This window comes from Xyrauchen texanus, chromosome 20 (assembly GCF_025860055.1).
Source record: "Xyrauchen texanus isolate HMW12.3.18 chromosome 20, RBS_HiC_50CHRs, whole genome shotgun sequence".
Classification (NCBI taxonomy): Eukaryota; Metazoa; Chordata; class Actinopteri; order Cypriniformes; family Catostomidae; genus Xyrauchen; species Xyrauchen texanus.
This window is the reverse complement of record NC_068295.1, coordinates 40777874-40802477: the sequence shown is the minus strand read 5'-3', so window position 1 is coordinate 40802477 and position 24604 is coordinate 40777874. Positions and strand designations below refer to the sequence as shown.

Below are 24604 nucleotides of genomic sequence, written 5' to 3'. Positions count from 1 at the left end.
TGCCTTTTACATATTTAATAGAAAAAATACAAAAGTAAATGACTTTGGGAAAGGAATGGTATCACACTCAGCCCATAGCAAGTGTTTCATGTAAACATACTTTTTATAAACGATGAAACTCATTCTCATTATATTCTAAATTGACAAAGGTGACCCATTAAATATGTAAGCTAAAACTATTTTTAAAATTAAGAAAAAGTTGGCCTATGATGGGAAGGGGGGGGGCTGGATAACTCAGTGAGTAAAGACGCTGACTACCACACCCAAAGTCACGAGTTTGAAGCCAGGGTGTGCCGAGTGACTCCCGCCAGGTCTCCTAAGCAACCAAATTGGCCCGGTTGCTAGGGAGGGTAGTAACATGGGGTACATGGATTAACCTCCTCGTGGTCGCGATTAGTGGTTCTCGCTCTCAATGGGGTGTGTGGTAAGATGTGTGTGGATTGTGGAGAGTAGTATGAGCCTCCAAATGCTGTGAGTGTCTGCGGTGTCATGCACAACGAGTCACGTGATAAAATGCGTGGATTGACAGTCTCAGAAGTGGAGGCAACTGAGACTCGTCGTTCGCCACCCAGATTGAGGTGAGTAACCGCGCCATCACGAGGACCTACTAAGTAGTGGGAGTTGGGCATTCCAAATTGGGAAGAAAAGGGGATAAAAAGAAAAGAAAAGAAATAAAAAGTTGGCCTAATTGTTGTTTAAAACTATGTTCGATTGTTGGGCTATACCAGTTATCGTGACTGGCATTTTAAATTTAGCAATTTACGATTTACGAATATTTTGAATTATATTCTATACTGATGTCACGTCATGTCGTGTTGTGCCAAAAACAATATTTTCTAATTAGAAATAACAGGGATGTGTAACTTTCAAAACCAATTATGGAAAGTCGGATTACTTTTTCTTTCACTGTCACGTGCCAAATGTCATTTTGGTTATAATGATATTGTGTAAATACAGGGGACAGAGTTATAGGGCAAAATCAGTCAACTTATTCAAATACCTTCGAGGCAACAATATGCTTTTTTTTGAGTGACAAACTAAGATAATGCTTATTTGAAATAGAATAAAAGGTGCACAATTTCAAACACATTTGGCAATTCACAAAATCTCAATAATTCTATAAACAAATTAATCTCAGTTGTGGTTGGATCAGTCAATGTGAGCCCACTTAAAAAAAAAAATCATAACAAATCTATTTACCCACCTTAAGAAAAACTGTGTGTTTTATATGGGCCTTTAGCCCCTGCAGTGGTGGGCTTTTAACCCCAAACACTATCCTTTGATTTATTGGACAATTTTTTTAAACTTTTAAAATGTAATTACCTTGAACAAAACTGAAAATAAGTATTTTTTTCTAAAAATAAATGTGATGATTTCAGGGATTTTCAGTAAATTTGCAAAGAATTAAATGTTAAATCAAATGACCTCAAACTTTAGATATTGAATGACCTCGTAAATCAGGATCATTTTGCAGTGTATGGTTACAAGTGGGTGTTTAGAAAAGTTCTGTAGTAGATTTGGTTTCTATTAAGTATTTCATTTAGAGAGAAAATTAAATCAAAAGTACTGTTTACCCAAGGGGACTTTTAGCCCTGTTGTACCCTAACCAAAAGCCTATAACAAAATCGAGCATATCCAAACAATTGTAGCATCTAAAAATTCTAAAGATGCTTTCTTTTAAAATAATCTTTGTAATGTGCTTATGATATCTCAGATTAGTATTATTATATTTGGTATTTTTTTCTTCTTCATAGTGTACGGTATTTAATTTATATTTAAATAACGGTCTGGTTGTAGTCTCCTGACAAAATAAATAAATAAATAATAAATATATAAAAAAAAAAAAAAAAAACGGAGGACTTTTATTTTGACGACATCTCGTCCTTGGAGTTTGAGCGGTTATTTGTACATTACCGCTTGCTTCACATGGTAATGTTTTGTTAACTTTGCTAAATCAGCATTAGTAATTGTAATATTACCTTGATAATGTGATGTTTGTAACTGTTTTCAAGCGACTTATTTGGTGAGATTGTCTCTACTCTTCCTGTCGGCTGGTTGTTGACATTTTCGTGCAAGCAGTTTGCAGGCATCATAGCCTCATGTGATCTCCTCCAGACAACTGTTAACTGTGAAATTGGAGGCCTATATGAAGCTAGTTATAATAACATTAATGGATGTAACACTGACAACGCATTTCATATGGGTCTCTTTCTATTCCTAGTGATGCTCCATAGAGGACAGAAATCCTAATGTCTACTGTCATTGAAGATGTGGAGTTTGTATCTGTAAGTGTCCCTACATGTCACAGCCACTTAAGAAGTAATGTCGTCTTCATTTGTGTTATTATTAGCACAGTTTTTGGATGTAGGTCTTCCCACGTGGGAACTGGATTGAGCCTATATAATAGAAGACAGCTGAGCGCTTCACCTTAAATGATGTTGTTTTAGGATGGTCCTCTCAGACCTGTGTTGGTATGTATGGACCTGCTGAGTGATGATGAAGATGAAGGTGACATGTCTACTGCAGATACTGTGAGTATCTTTACATCCTCTCTAGAATGTAGAAATGCCAAAGGTTAAAATACTGTCATCATTAATTCACCCTCATGTTGTTCCAAAGTATTGACTGTTATTTGTACACATTACATTTGCACTTGTGTAACACATATGTACATTTTTGTGTCATGATTATTTTAATCAATGACTGAAAGTGTCAAATAACAGGACGGTTACTGAGATTAAGCGAGTAGTATTCAGCTGGTCATGTGATTCTAACATGGCCGCCCCCATGTGCGGACCCCCTCCATGTAGTATGAAACAGTTTTGTAAAGTTACTGTATATGTAGTATTACAGGTTTGGAAGGACATGAGGGTGAGTAAATGATGGCAGAACTTGAGTTGATTAATATCCCTCTTGTGCTTTAAATGCAATGGTCAGATTGAGGAACAGGTTGACAGGCAGAGAGCCCATGCTGTGTCTACGTTGGACAGACTGGCACGCCAGGTTGCTGTGGAGAAACAGGAGAGAGCTAATAAATGCAAAGCTTTTAAGGTTTGCCCCTTCCCAATGTAACTGCAAAAATACATAGTTGTTGCCCATCGCTTACATCTATATTTGTGTTTTGTTTTGTAGGAGAAGATGATTTCACAGCAAGCACATGGACGCCGTGAACTATCAATCAGCAATACTAATAGTGACAGTGACGATGCCAAGCGATGTGTGGCTATTTGGCTAAAAATGCCAGGTTGGTAGTGCTCCTATTAGATGTATATATAGGGGCACTTTCACACTGCAGCTTTAGTTGTGGTGCTGCTTGACATCACAGTTCAGTTTGTTTGGTTTTCCATGATCAGGATTACAGCCGGGTGTTGTTAACTCCAGCTCAAACTGGAGACGCAGATCGGCTCCTGCTCCAGTTAGGTTTTCTCCCCAAACCTGCCCGGTCATCAACTGTGGCCGAGTGTATGACAATGCTCTTTTGCTTGATGGCCACCTGAAAAGGTGAGTGTACTACCAGTCCCAAAATTCCTCAGAAAATGCGTTGGGGTTCAGGTCCATTTGACCTCCTTTAACTTTTTATTTACAGGTTTGATCATTCACCATGTGACCCCACGATCACCTTGAAAGGCACTCCCTCTTCTTCCATCTATGCCTGCTTGGCCTGTGGGCACCACTTTAGCTCAGAAGAGTCGTGGAGAGATCACCGAGATTCTAAGGTTGTCATTTTCTAAATATTTTCAGTTTTAAAAGGGTCATATAATAATTATTTTTCCCTTGTAACTTATAATGTTATTTACATTTTTGCCACAAAAACAGTCTTCAACTACCATTTTCCACCTTCTCTCTGGCCCTTAAAATGAAACTAACTGTTTTTTTGGTGCTATGCCTTTAATACTTAATAAATGCCCTTTTGTCACATGTGAAATACAAAACAGCATTTTGCTGCACTTACACAGGCTGCTGGTTTAATGCAAACTCTTTTGACATTTAATCATACGCAGGATATGAATTATAGATATCTACGATTTCAGTTTTCACTTGTAAAAATGCTAATTCTTGATATCAGCAATGGAATTATCACTAGTGAAAATGCTACTTCTTGCTAATATTTGTTCGATAATCAAACCCCTAATTCTTATATACATAAAGCCAATACTCGCAGAAATACCCATTTTTTTATACCAGTGGATCTCAATTTTATTACATAAATGTTTTATATCAATGTTAGGATTCTCCACTAGATGGTGCAGTTGGGTGTTGATGAAGACCAAAAGCAACAGGGAGAGAAACTAAACAAATTGGCATTTTTGATAAATTAGTTAAACTAACTTGACAATAGACAAGAGACACACCACTTTACTATGTGTGTCATCTTCCATTTGAATGTACAGCGATATCTGAGTGATGCAGACGTCAGGACAAACTGTTCCTGGTTCATGAGGAACAATGAGGAGCTGCAAGCAATTTAGGCAAATGGTTAATGTACACAACTGGAGTCCGAAGAGACCGTTTTACATGAACTTTTATTTGAGATGTTTTAGTAATCTCCTTTCTGTATTTTAAGTATAATGCAGTTGTAGGCATCATGATATATATATATATATATATTTTTTTTTTGCAATAGAAACATATTGATCAAGACAAAGACATAAACCTACAAAATAACATCACGATTCTTATAGAAAGCACATTACATGCATTAAAAACATTTAAAAGGTTTTTGTATTTTTCTGGATGATCTTTGTGTTTTACCATGTGTAGACACACAGGGTGATCATGCAAGTTATATCAACCAGAGCCCCCCCTTTTATTATTGATAACACTGAACCTGCACCATGCACCTAACCGCTTCCTTCCAATACCACGACAATAGCCCGAAGAGAACTGGGGAAGACGGAGGCAAAAACAACAGGCAGAAGAAAAGCTGGAAGAGGGAAAAGAAAATAATAATAAGAAGAAAGACTGGAAGTTATATATTCTCAATGAATTGGATTTCTTTTTTTTTGCAATTTAACTAATCGCTTAAGCATTATGGAGATTTGACAAAACAAAAGATGAGAGAAAATGGGTTAATAGTGTAAAGGAAGAGGAAGGGAAGATATTAATTAGAAATAAATAAGAATAATGAACTACATCTTTAGACAAATGTTTTCATATATTTATTTCATTACATGAGTTCAATTCAGATGAGAACCGGGGGTCTGGGTAGCTGAGCGAGTATTGACACTGACTATCACACCTGGAGTCACGAGTTCGAATTCAGGGTGTGCTGAATTACTGCAGCCAGGTCTCCTAAGCAACCAAATTGTCCCAGTTGCTAGGGAGGGTAGAGTCACATGGGGTAACCTCATGGTCACAAATAGTGGTTCTTGCTCAGTGGGGTGTGTGGCAAATTGTGCGTGGATCGCGGAGAGTAGCATGAGGCTCCACATGCTGTGAATCTCCGAGGTGTCATACACAATGAGTCACGTGATAAAGATGTGTGGATTGACGGTCTCAGAAGCAGAGGCAACTCTGGGCATTCCAAATTGGATTTTACCATTTAAAATTCTATTTTTGATATTGAAAATTAGGGATGCTCCGATCGATCAGTATCAGCCAAAATTCACGTCCTATGATTCGATCAGTGATCGGTAATTTGGCCATTCGCTCATATCGTTAAAAAGACGTGCGGCTCCTTTAACGCCGGGTTCAAACATAATTTGTAAGGATAGGTGATACCAATAATTTCAAGTCCAATATTGCAGATACCAATATGATACTTCTATTCGTTTTTTTTTGTTTGTTTTTTTTTTTATTTCTTGGGAAAAAATGGGTCATTTAAAATATATATATTTTGTTTTTTACATTTGTGATCCTAAACAGAAAATTAATAGACTTCTGCTTTGATTAACCCTACAAAGAGTAACTATAGGTTAACCATGGAATTTAGGTAAACCATAGTTACCACACAATTAACCATGGTTACTACTACAATATTACTGTGGTAAAACCATGTCTTTTTGAAAAAATATGAAATGATTGGGATCGATATCGACTGTAAAAATACTGATTGGCGCATCCCTATTGAAAATGGGTAATTCCGTGAGTAATGACGTAACTTTATGTGAAGAATTAACCTTTTTACTTGTACATTATTTTTTTTTTTTTAGATTACTGGTCATGTTCACTAGTAATAATTCCATTGCTGATATCATTTTAACTAGTAGAAATGTTATTGAATTATCTGAATTATCTATAATTCATATCCTGCACATAATTAAATGTTGAAAAAGCTCGCGACAGTGGGTTTGCTGTTGAGTTGATATTATTTTAATAATATCAACCACTTGACTTGATTTTGAACTGCCACATTATTCAATTACAGCCTCTTTGCAAAGTCTGTTTACACTGTGACATGTAAACAGTTAAAGATCAGACTGTAATGATCAGGTATCTTGTTAAAAAAAAAACTTCAGCCATCTTTTTTTGAATGTTAGGATTTTTCTGAAGGATATGCTGAGCAGCAGGTGCTTCACACAGCCACATAGCATAAGATTTGAACTTTCTACACTTTTTACTTCCGTTAGTTCTTCTGGTGTTAACAAATAATTATATTCTTCTTCCTGCTTATTACCTGACTATGACTGGGTGGGCAAGTTTCTGAACACTGAATAGGCACCATTTAATAACATTTTTAAACAAGCCATTTTTGCAGCCTAACAATTAGGGGATGCACCAATCCAAGACCTTAATCAGTATCAGACGGATCGGGTATTGGACTGAATGATGATCCCGATCCAAATCTGACACTGTGTGTTAGTCATGCTTGTTACTGTCAATCTCCAAAAATGGCATAAAAACACCATTAAAGTAGTTCATATGACTTGTGCATTTTATTCAAAGCCACTTGAAGACATGCAATCACACTGAATTGAAAAGGCTGTGCTTAATAAGTAAATATATAATATGCATGCACTCTTTTGACATACACATAAGCACGCGCAGGCCTTCACGCGGTGCGCAATATTTGAGCGCTACTCTCAAACAACATCTCAGATGTAGATGCTCAATAGATCGGTTCACTTATAACTTATATTTATTTGTCTTATCATTTTGTGGTGAGTCAGTAATTTAAATGTTTACATATCTTTGCTCACAGATTGCAGGAAATGATTAAGAAAAATCCTATTTTGTCTGTTGTGCTTGATGTCATATAGGTGTCCTCCTCTGATGCTAATGGCCACCACAGTTCTCAGAGCTATCAACTGATCGCATGCTTTGCATGTCCTGCCTGTTACCTCCTCTTCAACATCAGGGATGAATGCCTTCAGCACATGTCAGACAAAAACCACCTCACTCAGTCCATCTCTCTATATGGTGTGTACTGCTCTACACTACAAAACTGCACACTCAATTGCACAATGTCATCTTCAGACTCCTGCTTGCTTGTGTTACAGTAAGGGCTGGGCGATACAGCTAAACATATATCGCTAATATATTTAAAACCTTTTGACTATACTCGATATTTCTCTCAATATTTATGTATTTGCTCTGAAGAGGCTTAAACGAGTGTTTGTCTTCAAACAAAATTGACATTATTGACAAGAAGATTCAAAATATTGAATGCAAGAGGTAAAGTATGGTAGAAATCTAGTTAGTTAAATAATTAAAGACATTTTTTTCCACACTTATTTTAACTACGTGAGTACAAGGAACAATGTTAAAGGAATATTCATGCTCAATTGACTGAATTTGTGGCATGATTTTGATTCCCCATAAAAATCATTTCGACTTGCAAAAATCTTCTATTTTTACTTTTGGTTTCCAGAGGCAGGATCCTCAGCCTTACCTATACCAGTTCCACGGTACGCAAAGAACCGCTTAATGGCACTCTGTAAGGATATTGCTTTCAACGTCAAATGCACAGTTTGCTCTAAGGTGCTTACTTCACATATGGAGGCAAAAGCACACTTCAAGTAAGTTTCTATTGGTGTTTCCAGAATTTAGGCTTTACTTTCATCTCAATATCATTCTATCAGAGATGTTGGATATATTTGCTTGTTAAGTAGTGGTCGACCGATATATTGCTGAGGCCGATAAATTGACCGATATTCTGACTTTTTTAATTATCCCATCGGCCGATGCATTTTCCCATTTGGCTGTTTTTTTTGGAGGGTGCCGAAAATCACCTGCATGCATGTGAAGTGACTGCGACATGTAAACAACCAGTCACTATTAATTTTGTTGTTATGTGCCATCGTCTTACTACAATAATAGTGTGCAAACAGAGTCTCATTTAAATGGTCTGTATATCAGAGTATTTTCATCAACAGTATGTTTTAATTAAAACCGTTTGATCGTATTCATGATGCGTCTTTTTCGTCTCATCTTCGTTATCATTGACTAAATAAAAAAAAAATATCTCATCAGAATGAGATTAACACTGGCCGTAAGCAGTACCCTAGTATTCCATTCCGAACATAGCTTTGTTTTAAACAAAGTACCATTCATATCTTTAGCGTTAAAATTATTCATTTTTTTAAATGATTTATTATTTTTCAGTGGTGAAAAAGTAACTTTGTGCATCTTTAACATGCAGCATTGATATCCAGTTTTTGTTGTGCTCTAACAACTCTTGTTGTTTCCAAGTGTGCAGTGCAGATCTGGCTGTGCTATTGCCACTGCTGATCAGAGCGTGGCTCACCTCATGAGGAAGATGGCGGTTGTGGGTCAGTGCTCCTCATGCCCCAAACTCTTTCTCAGCCTGGCTCAGATTGAGGAGCACAGTGAGCACAGGAAACACGAGGTGGAGAGGTTCACAAGTATGAATCAAGCCCTTCTGCACTACAGCAACTATAACGAAATCCGCAATGCTCAGAAGGGTACAGCCAATCACCTCTCCAAACATTTAAGCAAGGCGTTGTTCTGCAGCTCCTCTCCCCACACAACAATTCCGATGAGCTTTCATCTAAGCAACAAAGACTGACCAGTTTAGATCCCCATGACAAGCCGAATAGAATTTTAACCCTTGCTTGGTTCTGCGAGTGTGGTCTACGTTTCACGGAGGAGGATCAAGCAAGCAAGCACCTCCAAGCTGCCAATCAGATCTTTCACAAATGTGCAGTCTGCAGCAAGTTAATGGGCGAATCATCCATTGCTCGTTTGCACATGAGCAGGTTCCATGGTGGTGCTCACTTATCCAACTTCCTTTTCCATTGTAGGAAGTGCAAGGTGGACATGCCAAGAATGGAAGATATCATGTCACATATTGGTGTGAGCCATAGAGGACACACCTACTACCAAGAAAGAGAGGACATTGTCTCGTCTAGTATGTCCTCCAAACCGTCTACCAGTCCTAAATGTGAAATGACAAGGCCACCCAATAGTTCAAAGGTCGAGTCTTGGCTTTGTCGAATGTGTGAAGACCTCTTTGACTCTGAGACAGCGGTGCGCAATCACTGCAATGATTTAAACAGCCACAGTTTCCAGAGGTTTGCCTGTGTACACTGTCCACAAAAGTTCTTCAAAGATTCCACTTTGCGTCGCCATTGTGCCAATGAGCATGGTGGTGACATAGTGCTCCGCTACTTCTGTGGTCTGTGTGACAGCATACTGTACGACACTGAGAATGAATTTCAGGAGCACTACAACAGTCTACACAGCCAAGATTACTACCGATTAGAAGCGATGGAGAATAATTCCCAGATAGCTGCGGAAAGCGCAGTTGAGAGTCCAACGGCGAGACCAAGCACTCCCCAACTCTGTCCTTGCATGGGCTATGAGAAATCCATAGAGGAAAGGAAGCCCATTTTCACAAAGTGCATGAAAGAATTGGCCAACGACAATAAATGCAACTACGTCTGTCGCCAGTGTGACAAAAAGACAAACTCCTTTGCCGAGATGAAGACTCATGTCTTCATTAAACACATGACCCAAGGCAACTGGAAGTCGTTTGACGTTATCTGCAGTATATGCTCAGAGAGCCACAAAGATGTACCCAGTTTCCATTCACACTACCATAAGCTGCACTGTCAGTTAGAGCCTTGCGTTTGTTCACAACCCAGCAATGCATGCAAGAAACCAACCCCCACCGCCAACATAAGAAAAGCAGAGGAGATCTTCCCAGAGAGTAATGGTGAGGTTTTCCATTTAGTGTCTGAATTCATATAAAGTTAATGGCTTGTTTCAATTTAAATAGTTAAATAGTCTGCAGTCCCTCACGTTTTGTTCCCTCACAACTCTTTTTGTGTTCCCTCTCAATAGTTTGCCTTCTTTTATAATAGGTTTTGCGTTCCCTCGCAATATGTTTTGTATTCTTTCACAATACAGTAGTTTGCATTTGCTCGCAATAGTTTGCACTCCCTTATGGTAATAAAAATTGTAAGCATTCTAACTAGACCATGATTAATTTTCCTAAGGGATGGATTAAGGCATTGCAAGGGTGCCCAAAATAATTGTGAGGGAATGCAAACTATTGTATGATTTTGTATATTTCATGGTGCACAAAAGGAGAAATTATAAGGAATGTTCTTGTTGCAGTTCTCCATACAGCAAAAGCATAATCACAGGGACTGTCATTCCCCAAAGAAATCACCTTAAAACAACATTTAGTCATTTATATAAATCAACTTAGAAATGAGGAACATAAGTCCACGAGGCTCCAGACTGTGACAAAATGGTTGCATATAAGATTTGATAGCAACTCCAGAGGGAAAGATTATAAGAGAATAGCAACTTGTTTGGTGTGTTCCTCTCTAAAAGCTGTCATATAGCTTCAGAATGTAGCGCATGAATCATTTGGACTACTTTTATGAGATTTTCATGGTGCTGTTTTGTCATTTATGGAGCTTGACAGCCCCTGTTCACTCTGTGTTCATTGCATGGAAAAGAGCAGCTTCAACGTTTATCAAAACACCTTCTTTTGTGTTTCATTCTTTTGTGTTTTCACGTTTTTAGGAACGTAAAGGTTTGGAACGACATGAGGGGGAGTAAATGATGACAGATTGTTATATTTATTAAATGACAATGAAATGGTCTTGAAGCGAAGCAATAAAAACGACCTGTTTTTGTTTTTTACAGTGGAGGAATTTCAGCATGTCAAAAGTGTGATTTACTCAAGTGTTCTTGATGCCAAAAAAGAAGTGTCAGTTTCTCAGGATTTCGAAGATGATGGTAGGATACACATCCGTTTTTAGACCACTTTTGACCTTTACTTTTGTACTTTTTCATCTTAGAACTGTTAATAAAAATACTGTACATATGAGCACATTAATAATATACATGGAAAAGATGTATATAAAGGTTTCACTTATGTATATATTTGTCTTTCCTTAGATACATGTGATCAGAACATGAAACTTGCTTTGGCCTTGAGTGCAAGGGAGGCCGGGAAGTCAACCGAGTTGGACATTGGTTGGTCATAATAAAGTGGTCATCATCTTTACTCATTTTATAATACTCATACTTACCTTTCCACTAAAAAATCTAATATTTCTCTGTGTACATCAAAGTTCATTGAGAGTGCATTCATGAAGAATTTTTGTTCATTGTGGGTATGTTTAATTCTTATGAAACCAGGGCAACAGTGTGACATATTTTTATGAAATTGATTTGCAATAGATAAAGAAATAATCTGGGATATTAGGCAGGCCTCATGAGCACACACGTGGTGGTTGTTTTTTTGTGGTTTGTGTGTAACCGCACAAATGTTCTGTTTCTCAAGAATTGTGTTACTAATACAATATAATTACATTAGTATGAGCAATCGCTGGCAGTAAGACCTAAAATCTACTGACAATAGTTTTCTAAATCAAAATTAAGAACCCATTTTGGTTTTTTTTGTATGCATTGTTTGCATGTGCAAAATAATTTGAAAATGTAATTTCCCTCATACAAATTTCTCATTTTGCAAAAATGGAAGAGGCCTTGAAAAGAAGCCTACATGAATTTTGATTTGAAAAGACAAACCGTTCAGAAAGGCTCTCGGTTTTCATGCTATCCATGCACAAGATAATAATGCTGTCCATGTCATCCAAGATAATAACATTTAATAATGTGTATTTTTTTGTGTGTTCCAAGTTTCAATAAAAGGAAATGAATTAAAAGGACTCTTTGTCTGTTCCTAACTGAGCAATCTCATCACGGTTTGGTAATTGTCTTTTCCGTGTTATCTTGGCCATAAAAATCGCACCCTCCTTTGCAATCCCAGAGTTAACTCCTCCACTCATATCTGAAGGCTGTGAGGAGTGTATTTCCAAAAGAAGTTCCAACCCATGTTTGGAGATGTTACTCCAGGTAGCTGGAAACCGCCTGCAAGTGCGTTGAGAAGTCTTTTGAACAATTAACCTGTTCAAAAGAGTCGATTCACGGATTCTTTTGGGCCAAACCTCGCAGCTTTTAACGTTTTGTTGTTGTCAGAGTAATTATTCGGTTGCTGCTAAATGAATATGTGGTAAGACTTTGTTGTTGTTCATCACTAACTTTCACTTAAAGTTTGCTATTTCCCGACCAGCCCTTCAACTACACACCCCCTCTCTGAAAACCTTGCCCTTCAAAACGACTCGGTTACTAACGTAACCTCGGTTCCCTGAGAGCAGGGAATGACTATTGCGTAAGTAGCTTACGCTATGGGAAAACTCCGTTTCTCGAGAAATATTGAAGTCTTTATGTAAAACGCATTGCAGCTGCACAGCAGACAGTGATGAGCGAGGCAGCTCGGTCATTGGCTGTGCTGCGGCAACTGCTCGAACCAGTGACGGGGAGACTTAGAACGCTGGCCAATGGGGGCGTCCCGCATTCAGCGGCTCAGAGCCTGCTGAAATTAGCATATGAGGGCTATATAATGAACGTCCCGTCATGCCAGTTCTTTTAGGTTCAATCGACTGAAGCGAACTGACCAAGCACAGACACGGCAGCTTACGCAATAGTCGTTCCCTCCTCTCAGGGAACCGAGGTTACGTTAGTAACCGAGTCGTTCCCTATGGAGAGGTCTCTCCTATTGCGTAAGTAGCTTACGCTATGGTAACACCATGTAAAACGCCGTGCGTGCTGACTTCGCTCTATAAAGCCAGAGGCAGGTGCCTGAGCCTTAAAGCAAAGTGATATTCCACGAGCCGGCCAGCGGCGAGCTATCTAGTGGGGTATGACAGAGCCCTTGCCTTCAAGGTGGGGCTCCTTGTACAAACACAAGCACATATCATGTACTGAGCTTTTGTGTACTGGTACGCATAATAAACCCTCTAAGTCGGTCAGAGACGGACCTTATAAGGGAGGAGATGATGCCCAGCATATACATACTCCAGTTCATTCCACAGTCAGACTGATAGAATGTTGGAATGCAGTGAGGGACCTGTAGGTTATAAAACCTGATAAATGTCGGCGAGGCCCAGCCTGCCGCCGCACAAATATCTTCAATGGGTATCCCACTCGACCATGCCCACGAGGAGGCCATGCTCCTCGTAGAGTGAGCTCTGACGCCTAAGGGGCATTGAAGGCCCTTGGCTCCATAAGCTAGCGCTATAGCATCCACTATCCAGCGCGATATTCGTTGCTTTGAGACAGCGAGACCCTTAGTTCGGCCGCCAAAGCATACGAATAATTGTTCCGTCTGTCTGAACAGGGCAGAACGTTCCAAATATACTCTGAGCGCCCTGACCGGGCAGAGTAAATTTGCATCACCTTCGATCTGCTGAGGACGATAAGCTGCCAGAGATATCACCTGTGCTCTGAAGGGTGTAGAGAGCACCTTAGGAATATACCCGTGCTTTGGCCTAAGGACAACTCTGCAGTCGTTAGGTCCAAATTCCAGGCAAGCAGCTTGATGACAGCGCTGCAGGTTGCCCACTCTTTTAACTGAAGCGAGTGCCAGCAAGAGCGTGGTTTTGAGCGGAGCTGCTTGAGGTGCACGGTTCGGAGAGGTTCGAACGGGGCACCTTTGAGTGCGTCCAGGACCGTGGCCAGGTCCCAGATCGGCACCGAAGGTGGGCGAGGAGGGTTCATCCTCCTAGCGCCTCTTAGGAAGCGAACGATCAGATCGTTTTTCCTAATGAATGTCCTTTATCAGGATTGTGTGATGCCGCTATGGCAGCCACATAGACTTTGAGCGTGGAGGGTGTGCGGCCCGCCTCCAGCAGCTCCTGCAAAAAGGCGAGTACACTTGGTATCTCGCATGTTTTGGGGTTCAAGCTCTTGGTATCACACCAGTCACTGAACACTTTCCACTTTTGGGCATACAAGCCTCGTAGAGGGCTCGCACCTCAGTAATGGTTTTCAGAACTCCACTGGGGAGGTTCTCGGGAACCCGTTGAGGGGCCATGCATGGAGGGCCCACAGATCGGGGCGGGGATGAAGAATCATCCCGCTGGCCTGTCCGAGGAGGTCTTGCCTCAGCGGAATCGGCCATGGGGCAGATTGCATCATCTGTAACAGCTCTGGAAACCATGTCTGGTTTTTCCAGAGTGGGGCTACCAGGAGCACTGCACATTTCACCTCCCTGATCCGAATGATGACCTGAGGCAGCATCGCGATCGGGGAAAAAGCATACAAGGGGCGGCTCGGGCAAACTTGGGCGAGCGTGTCCGTGCTTTTTGAGAAGAAGAGAGGGCAGTGCACGTTTTCCTTGGAGGCGAAGAGGTCGACCTCTGCCTCGCCAAAGGTTCGCCATAACCACTGAACCGTCAGAGGATGGAGAGACCATTCTCCTGGGAGAACTTTGTCTCTGGATAGCATGTCCGCTCCTTGGTTCAGGACGCCTGGCACGTGCGCTGCCCTTAGCGAGCGCAGGTGGTGTTGTGACCATAGGATGAGCTCCCTGGCCATAGAGTGCAGGGAGCTCGACCTGAGTCCACCTTGGCGATTTACATACGAAACTACCGTCATGTTGTCCGTTCGGACCAGGACGTGTTCGTTTTGCAGGTACGGAAGCAGGGCTCTGAGAGCCAAGGCGACCGCTTTCATTTCCAGACAGTTTATGTGTAGGTGCTTTTCCGGGTTTGACCAAAAGCCGGAAACAGGCCTGCCCTCGTAAAGGGCCCCCCATCCTATTCTGGAGGCATCTGTCGTGATCATTTTTCTCCGCGTATTCACGCCCAGACTCACGCCGGTTTGATAGCAGTTTATGGCTTTCCAGGGCGTCAGGGCTTTTATACAGCCGTGATTCGCTCTGATCAAAAAGTGGCCCGAGTGCCACGCGTGAGTGGGGACACGGCTCTTGAGCCAGCGCTGGAGAGGACGCATGTGCAACAATCCTAGCTGGAGTACAGCTGATGCCGAGGCCGTGAGACCGAGCATTCTCTGAAATCTTTTGACGGGGGCGTCGCGTCCGTTCTGAACGATGTTGCAAGGCGTCAAATAGAGAGCACGCGCTCTGATGAGAGGCGCGCTGTCATCTGCACTGAGTGTAGCGCTATTCCTAGAAAAGAAATCTTCTGGCTGTGGGATAGCACGCTCTTTGCAAAATTTATTCTCAGACCCAGGCATTGTAAATGGCTGATAGTCCAAGATCTGTGTGTCATTAACTGAACCTCTGATTGTGCTATGATTAGCCAATCGTCGAGGTAATTCAGTATCCGCACTCCCCGCTGTCTCAGGGGAAAGTGCCGCGTCCATACATTTCGTGGAATGTACGGGGGCCAATGATAGGTCGAATGGTAGTACTGTGTACTGGTATGACTGTCCCTCAGCTGAATCTCAGAAAGGGCCTGTGGTGAGGCGCTATCGGGATGTGAAAGTAAGCGTCTTTCAAATCCACTGATAGAAACCAATCCCCGGGGCGAACTTGCGCGAGGATATGTTTGGTTGTTAACATTCTGACGAGCGAATCATTAACGCTTTGTTCAGATGTCTGAGATCCAGGATGGGGCGAAGGCCACCGTCCTTTCTTGGGACGAGAAAATAGCGGCTGTAAAAACCCGCCTCGCTCAAAGAGGGAGGAACAGTTTCTATAGCGCCCTTCTCTATCAGTTTGAGCACCTTGGTGCGTAGAACATGTGACACATCTTTCCTCACTTTCGTCTCGACCACCGCTGAAAAGCGGGGGTAGTCTGCGAGCGAATTGAAGTGAGTATCCGTGTTTTATTATGTTCAAACCCCATTTCGGCATGTCGGGAATTTTTTCCCAGGCTTCTGCTCGCACAGATATGGGCTGAATGCCGGCTGGGGGCGTGTCGCAGTGACGTATGGGCCCCGCCGGGCAAATCGCTTTGTGCTAACACAGAATCTACGGCTCTCAGAGGCGCAGGTGCGCGCTGAGCAGCCGTATTGAGTGCCAAGTGCAGAGGTGCGTGTGAGAGTACAGGCACATGCGCTATTTCCGAAATGCTCACAGCATGAGTCGGAGAGGTGCTTGAAACTGTATGAACAGTGTTTTGAAGTGGGGGTGCATTCATCATTATGGGCACGCGCGCCACATTCATAAAGCTTTCCGCATTTAGCGGGGAGTTTCTTAGCTCGCGCATTGCATCTGTGATGTTTTGCCGCATAGCTGTTTGAAACTGTGTGGGTAGCTGTGTGTAGGGGTGCATGCAATACGGCAGGCACACGCGCTACACTTCCCCGTTTTTACTGGGGAAGTGTTTATAACTGTGGGAACAGTGCTTGTGTGTAGTGGTGCATACATGACAATAGGCACACGATGTACATTTTTGAGACATCCAGCCTGAGCTGGGGAGGTGTTTGGCACTGTTTGGACAGTATTGATATGTGGGAATGCGCACTTTAGTGTGGACATGTGAACCCTTAGTGACACAGGCAGAAAATGACTCTTTTGGTGATTTCTGTGTGTTGCCGTGAAAACGGCGTTTGATTGCAGGTGAGCGAGTTTTATGACTGGCCCATTGACTGCTGTATAGACATTTCCAGCCGCCTGTAAGGGGACTGGGTAATGTTTTACATGTTTGCGAGGGAGCGGTCCGGCATTTGCGAGACGCGTACTCCCTCTCTTTCTTCCTGCTGCTAGGAAGACTTACGAGGCTCTGTGTTCAGGGTGATTCTGGGTCGAGGGCCTCGTTGCTCCTGCGGCTTTCTTCGGCCAGCGGAACGCGAGCGGTGTCGAGCGTCCTTTTCAGGTCTGCTCTTCAGCTGGGAGATGGGCGGCTCTGCCCTGGCTCGCTGCTGCTGCTGGGGCGGTTTTTGAGATGAGCTGGAGCGCTTAGGCAGGAAGTGATGCATAGCATGCAAATCCTTCCGCGCCTCAGTGAAGTGCTCCGTGAAATCTCTCACCGTAGGTCCGAACAGGCCGCTCGGAGTGACAGGTGCGTCAAGGAAGGGTGCCTTATCCGCGTCCTTCATCTCCGTTAGCGTTAGCCACAGATGGCGCTCAAGGACGATCAAATTAGCCATGGCCCGGCCAATGGATTGGGTTGTGGCCTTTGTGGCTCACAGAGCTACATCCGTAGCACTGCGCAGGTCCTTAAAAGCGTCGGGTTCAGGTCCAGACTCGTCCATACAGCGGAGAAGTTTGGCCTGAAACACTTGTAGAACCGCCATCAAATGCAGCGCTGACGCAGCTTGACCGGTGAGAGCTGATGTGGTTCTGCACGGCCTTCCATCCAGCGGTGGAGGGTGGGCATAGATGGTTGGCCACAGTCTCCTCTAGGGGCGGAGTTGCCTCGTAGCCTCTTTCTCTCGCGCCGTCCACTGAGGAGAGCGAAGAAGAGAAAGAAGGCTTTAGGCGAGCCGAGTGCGGGGCTTTCCACGACTTTGTGAGCTCGTCGTGCACGACGAGCTCACAAGAAGAAAGGAGAGGGTCTCTGTCGGGGGGCCTGCCGGCGCCCCTGCAGGAACCACTCATCCAGCCGGCTGCGGGCGGGTTCTTCCGGAAAAGACCAGTCGAGCCCGAGGTCTTCCACAGCCTTAGACAGGATACGGACGATCTCCGAGTCCATGCTGGTGCCCGCGCTCGTGTCCGCTGATGCCGATGGCGTGAGTCGTCGGATGCAGCGTCAAGAGAGAGGCTGTCATCCTTTCCGTCGTCGTCCCCTGATGTGCCGAACGAGACGAGACCCACCGCTTTGTTTGAGGGGTGCAGGTCCGCTCTCGCGAAATGGACCGGCGGCGGGGAGACATCTGGTAGCGGTGATGCCCGCAGGGACTCAGCCGGCGTGACATCACCGGAGGCATCTGCCCTGAATGAGTGCAGCTTCTGCGTGGTCCAGACCCAGGCAGCGAGTGCAGATGGTGTGCCGATCTCCGTCAGAAAGAGGGCCTCTGCACGAGGCACAGGCTGAAGGCATTTGAAACAACGCCTGGAAAATAACTCTTTTACTCTTAAAAGCGTTGCGGGGGCGAACGCTTGTTCAGTAAAGGATATGCAATATTTCTCGAGAAACTGAGTTTTCCCATAGCGTAAGCTACTTACGCAATAGGAGAGACCTCTCGATAGGGAACCTCTATTAATGCGAAAACATAATGATTGACAGGTAGAGAGCGTTTGTGATTGACTTAAAATGGGTGGTCAGCTCCAGTGACACGTCACAGAGACCATTGTGATTCAGTAAATCATCACTATCACTAACCTGTTATGTTTTGTGCCAGGGAAAAAATGTGACAAATGTTGATTTATTTTCGACTCCATCATGTCTCACTTACCTCATAGTTTTACTCCATATTATTTTCCCTAGTGATTTGTAAACACTGCGACTCAGTTCGACATAATCATTAAAAAGAGTCGATTCTACAGAACATTTCCTTCTCGAAACGGGCATGAATGTACTCGGGTGTGCTGATCCAGAATATCCTACAGTTCACTGCACTCTCGTGAAATTGTTCATTAGTGCATTGATTTACAGCAGCTAATGTGGCTCAAGCGAAAATTAACGCCAAAATGAACGAAGCGTCTAAAGGCAAATTCAGAAGAATTCCATGGCGGACCGGTCTGGACGACTACTGGAAAATCTGGATCAAATCGAAATGAGGTAAGATTAATGGACATTGATTAACTTTTCACTCTCAGCGGAATTAATAGAGATTACGCTGATTATAGTTTTAAGTCAGTTAATTTGGTGCTCAAGTTATTTTTTCTTTGCCATTACAAGTTTTCAAATACATCCACAGTGTTGAAACACTATATTTGCTATTGTTGGAACAGTGCAGGAATAACCTGCCTTACATATGTTTTTTTGTTTTCGTTTTTTACATTGGAAATATAACAAGTGTTTTAATTGCGCATATATATATATATATATATATATATATATATATATATATATATATATATATATATATATATATATATATATATGGATTAAATGCGTATCAGTGTCGAAATGGTAGTCAATAAAATCGGCATTGTGATGTAGGCCTATTTATCAGGGACTAATAACGAAACATTTTTCATTTCGGTTTGTTCTGTGTAAAAACTGTACTTTTTCGTTGTGCAGCCTACATTCCAAAAGGTTACCGTTAGAACAAAATAAAAAATTGTTAATAACGTTTAAAATGACAGTGCTCTGCAACTGGTATTTCACCCACCCCTAGCACAGTGTTGCCAGATCTCGCAGGAGAAACAATCAATCTGGTCTGGAAAATACAAGCTCAAAATAAGCCACATGCCTCACTAAAATAAGCAATTGTTTTTCTTGTGTGGTGGATTTATCAGCGTAGAAATCATAAGCATACAGTTAATGAACAGTTAAGTATAATTTTATTTACTGATCTGCTTCTCTGTCAAAACCCAGCAGCATCAAATCTGTATTAATGCATCAGATCTAACAATAATTCAGCAAAGACTTGAAAACAACTGAGAAAAGTACTTTTTACTTCTAAGAATGTTTTACCTGTATCTGCATTAGCCGTCTATGTAAACTGTATGTTCTTCATTCAGAGAATATGACATTCATAACGGCAATTAGGGAAAGAAATGTGTGATGCAGCAGTTTCCTCCAGGATCAAAGCACATGTTTCATTTTTTCAGGCAACATGAAGTGTAGTAGTTCCAAAATGTACTGTGATAAACCCTTTGGCCTTTAGCTTCATGAAAAAATTATGGAAACAAAATGAACTGGCTATAACTGGTTTTCAGTATTTAAAAATAACATTTTCACTCTGAAACAATTAAAAATCACTTTTTTTTTTTTGCTGAAAACTGGAACAGTGTTCTTTCTAAAAGTAGGACATTATTTGTTGGTTTCACACACCTAGCTAGTTATAACTTTCTAAAAGTAGGACATTATTTGTAATTGTTAAAGTCTTTGATATAATGATGGTTCTAAATTAGTTTTAATAGATGTCAGGCTGGGGAAACTTGTGTTTTTTCACCTGCCTAGTATGATGTTGGTCCTCCGTGTGCTGCCAAAACTATACCGACTTGCCAAGGCATAGTCTTCATTGCCCTCACGCATCAATAAGCCTTAGGGGCCCAACACCCAGTCACTGGTTTGTGGTTTGTCCCTCCTTGGACCAAAAGCCTTGCTGTTTCATGTCACTGGTGAGTGATCATAATGTGTTGGCTGATCAGTGTATAGTATTTTTTATAAATTTAATTAATTACAGTTTCTAATGGCCACAACAACTGCCATCTAATACAATGCAATCCATCCACTGAATCATATAATTAGACCTATCAGCATGTAAGTGCTTTACATAGTTGCCTCTTTTATAACATCATATGCATCTCTTGTAGGGTGGAGGCTCTTCGTGAGGCAGCCACTACTATGGAGCAAGAGAGAGAGTGTTTAATTGAGATCATCCAATCGATACAAAACAGTCAGCAAATGAGAACCATTTGTGACGGTACGCTCTCAGCACTGTGCGCCATTTGTGGTTTCTAATGGAACTGTAATATTATCAGATACATAACACAATTTCAACTTCTGTTTCAGGGGAAAGGGAAGAGCTCTCACTTATTGCCAGTAGACTTATGGGCAGGACATTAACAGTGAGTGTTTCTGTTGATACGATCCGCAACCCCCAACAGGAAGAGGCCTTGAATAAAGCCACAGCCACTATTGATGAAATCGCATCTCAAGTGCTTGATAATATGGAGGGGGCTCAAACGAGGCTGCAGGCTCTTCACACAGCATGTGTGACCAAAGCAACAGCTGTGCCCATTGATCAGAAGTTTCAGAGTGTCGTGATCAGCTGTTCCCTGGAAGACCAGAAGAAAATCAAGCGGCGCCTGGAGACCCTCATCAGGAACATGGACAATGCTGAGAAAACTATTAGAATCATGGATAAGTAGAAGATTGATCATTCCAGTCTTGTCAATGGCAAGTAGGGGATGAGGGGAATCACAGTTGTTCATTTTGTAATGCCACCCAAGTGCCTTTTTTAGCTTTGAGGAAAACCACATGTGCCACAGACACTCTGAAACTTGATCATATCCATATTGGGTGATTGTCATATTTGTTTCTCCAACAAATCTTATGTCCTAGGGCTTTATTTATTTTAAACGTTTTATTATATGAGGGAAGCATTTCATTTTTGGTACTTTTAAAATGCCCTTTGTGGATAGATTTGATAATTTAACCCAGTCAGTCTGAAAATAACAAAAATATGTATTATACCTCTGCTATGATTATGATAGTCTAAACAAAATGTGAAATAAATATAAACATTTCAATGTAATATATTGATAATATTGATATATGGATTACAAAAAAATCAGCTCCTTCCTAGTTTATAGATACAAATTTTTATAAAAAATAAATAAATCTGAGTTATGACCAAGAATGGAAGTGAATGGGGCCAGTACAAACACATTAAAATACACAGCGTTTCAAAACTATAGCACCAAGATGTAAACATCATAAAAGTTAACATGATTTTAGTGTGATAACCTTATCAATAAACCACTATAAGTGATGTTATCACACTAAACTTGTGTCAAAACATGGAATGTTTACATCTTGTGCTTTGGAAATGGGTAGTATTTGAATGTTTTTGAACTGGACCGTTCACTTCCATTGTAAGTGCATTGCTGTATCTGCCACTTTTAAATAAACAAGGGACGAGTTGAAATCATTTTCTGTAATAATCAGCATTATGCTTTAAATCCTTTCAATTGAGCTTTACTTGTATTGAACCTTGAATATTCCCTTAATATTTACCCAAATTAATGACTTTCCCTCATTTTTGTATGTAGAAAACAGGGGTAGACAGAGGACTGAAAAATATGAAAAGTAGAAGTACTGTTACTTCAGAATGTAGTGTGAGTAAAAGTACCAGTCCTAAAAACTACTCAAGTAAGAGTAAAAGAGAAAAAAACTGAGTTACGAAAGCTATGCCCCATTATAATAAAAACTCAATGCTGTGATTTAAAAATTTAATTCCCTTCTATGGCTGTTTGCCAGAAAGAATAAAAAAGGTATTTTATAGGTGTTTGTGATTGACAACTTTTAAAATACATCACTTATCTATGATATTGTAAAACTACATGAATCTGATTTAAAAAAATAAATTAAAGGGCGACATGATTACAGAAATTATAAGATGAAAGTTATTTTCAATACACTAATCACCATTTGAAATCATAAAATATAAAACAATTACATTAAAATAAATGTATATGTAAGGTCTAAAATGCCCTTAATGCCGAAAGAGAGAGTTATTGTTGTGCATAAAACATGTTCAAACAAAAGGAATGCAAAAAAAACGCTAAAAAAGCAGGATCATTTAGTACGTCATATCCCGCACAATAGAGGAGGTAGAGCAAGGGTGGGAAAAGTTGTTTGGTACAGGGGCCACATCGGGCTTTAAAAGAATAATTCACACAAAAATTTTAATTCTCTCATCATTTAGTCACTCTTATGCCATCCCGGATGTGTATGACTTTCTTTCTTCTGCCGAACACAAATTAAGATTTTTAGAATATCTGAGGTTATATATCAATATTTAAGTATATTTTGACTATAAATTCTCCTCCCTGTTCAGTCAATCTCCACTTTAACTTTTACTTTCTTCTTCTTTTGTTTTTGGTGATTCACATTCTTCATGCATATCGCCATCTACTGGACAGAGAGAAGAATTTCTAGCAAAAATGCTTAAATATTGATCTCTTTCTCACCCACACCTATCATATCACTTCTGAAGACATGGATTTAACCACTGGAGTCATATGGATTACATTTATGCTGCATATATTTGCTTTTTGGAGCGTCAACATTTTGGCACCTATTCACTTGTATTGTATGGACCAACAGAGCTGAAATATTCTTCTGAAGATAGAAAGTCATACACATCTGGAACGGCATGAGGGCGAGTACATGATGAGAGAATTTTCATTTTTGAGTGAACTATTCCTTTAAGTAGCACATGAGGGGTCACACAGTCCTCCTTTTGAGATACAATGTTCCACATTGATTTAGTTCTTGTATCTTTTAAGCCCAGAAATAGTTGTGTTCTCATTCTAATCTAATGCATGATGCACAAACGTTTGTGACTAGTGGAATATTCTGCTGAAGTATTTCTCTACAAATGTTGACTCTTTTTTTTTTTATCAGTTATAAGAAAACAATAAGGCTAAGCATAATTATAATTGTTTTTTTTTTAATCATTTCTACTTTTCTGTTAATTTATTATACAAATTAACACACTGTAGAGCATCAGGGGTTAGTAATATAAAAAAATAAACAAAATTCTTCAAAAATATTATTATTAAAAATGTCACTAGCTTTAAAAGTATTAATGTAAAAGAATAAAACACTCAAGTTATTCGGTCAAAAGTAATGAGTGTTTTTCTCGTTTCCTTGTTAATGTTGTTTGATTAATATCCTTTATATGACATACTAGACCAGTGGTTCTCAACCTTTTTTGAACAAATGCCCCCCTGACCTCTTCATGATCCTCTTAAAAAAAACACTTCAGAAATACTATTACAGCCAAACAATTGCAACACTGATACCTGAAGCCTGAGTTTTTGGTAAAAAAAAAAAAACTGAAACAGAAACAGAAGTTTCTTATTGTATTTAAACTACATGTAAAAGCCTCAAGTTGAGTAATATTGTGTTTGGAAAAAAATGCAAAAACACATGGATTGTTTGAAAGGTATTTCAAATGTATTTAGAAATTCAAACAAATTCAGGCTCACACAAATTTTTTTTTAAAATGAACCAATCACGTGAACAATAACGTAACTAACCTAAATGGCCAATGAAAAAGCAGCGGTCGTTCGCGCACTCAATTAGGCAATATATACTAGGCTTCAAATTTGAATAGCCTACAAACGGTCATTTCTACCACTCTGACAGCTGCGGCATTTGTTTTTAGGCGTTGCTATGGAGATCATTTGCCGGTAACTAGCCGAGTGGGTTATTAGCAACATTTAAATATGAATTCATTAATTTGCACAGACATAATTTTATTTTACATTCAAATGAACATTGTATGAGTTGTCAGAGGCTTAAACGTTGTGATGAATAACAGTGAGTAACGTAGGGTGACCACCTGGCTATTGCTCTGTTGCAGGTCAGCAGACCTGATTTTGCGGGACACGAGGGAGAGAACTTAAGTTAATATTAATATACTAGGTGAATAACTGCAAAAAGACAAATAATATAAAATCAATATTTATATTATTATGACTTTATTATTCCCATCGGCCAATTACACATTGCAGAGTAGAGATGCGCGGATCAGCTCTAACGTCACCCGAATCAGCTGTTAAAAACAAACTCACCATCACCAATGA

The 24604-nt window shown here is 40.7% G+C and overlaps 2 protein-coding genes across 2 annotated transcripts; both read left to right on the top strand.

Moving 5' to 3' along the window:
• The first annotated feature begins 1962 nt into the window (after positions 1 to 1962).
• LOC127660897 (E3 SUMO-protein ligase ZNF451-like) lies at positions 1963 to 12061 on the top strand. The gene is given in 12 exon segments (XM_052151367.1): positions 1963 to 2285; positions 2448 to 2531; positions 2938 to 3051; positions 3133 to 3244; positions 3354 to 3501; positions 3587 to 3716; positions 7200 to 7359; positions 7811 to 7958; positions 8632 to 8861; positions 8864 to 10117; positions 11062 to 11154; positions 11317 to 12061. Coding segments are annotated over 12 exon segments (2598 nt in total). The 5' UTR covers positions 1963 to 2249; the 3' UTR covers positions 11406 to 12061.
• A 6779-nt stretch (positions 12062 to 18840) lies between these two features.
• On the top strand, positions 18841 to 21157 carry LOC127661173 (BAG family molecular chaperone regulator 2-like). Its single transcript, XM_052151782.1, has 3 exons — positions 18841 to 18893; positions 20600 to 20709; positions 20799 to 21157. The coding sequence occupies exons 1-3, from the start codon at positions 18841 to 18843 to the stop codon at positions 21155 to 21157; spliced, it is 522 nt and encodes a 173-aa protein (XP_052007742.1).
• Positions 21158 to 24604: the final 3447 nt, after the last annotated feature.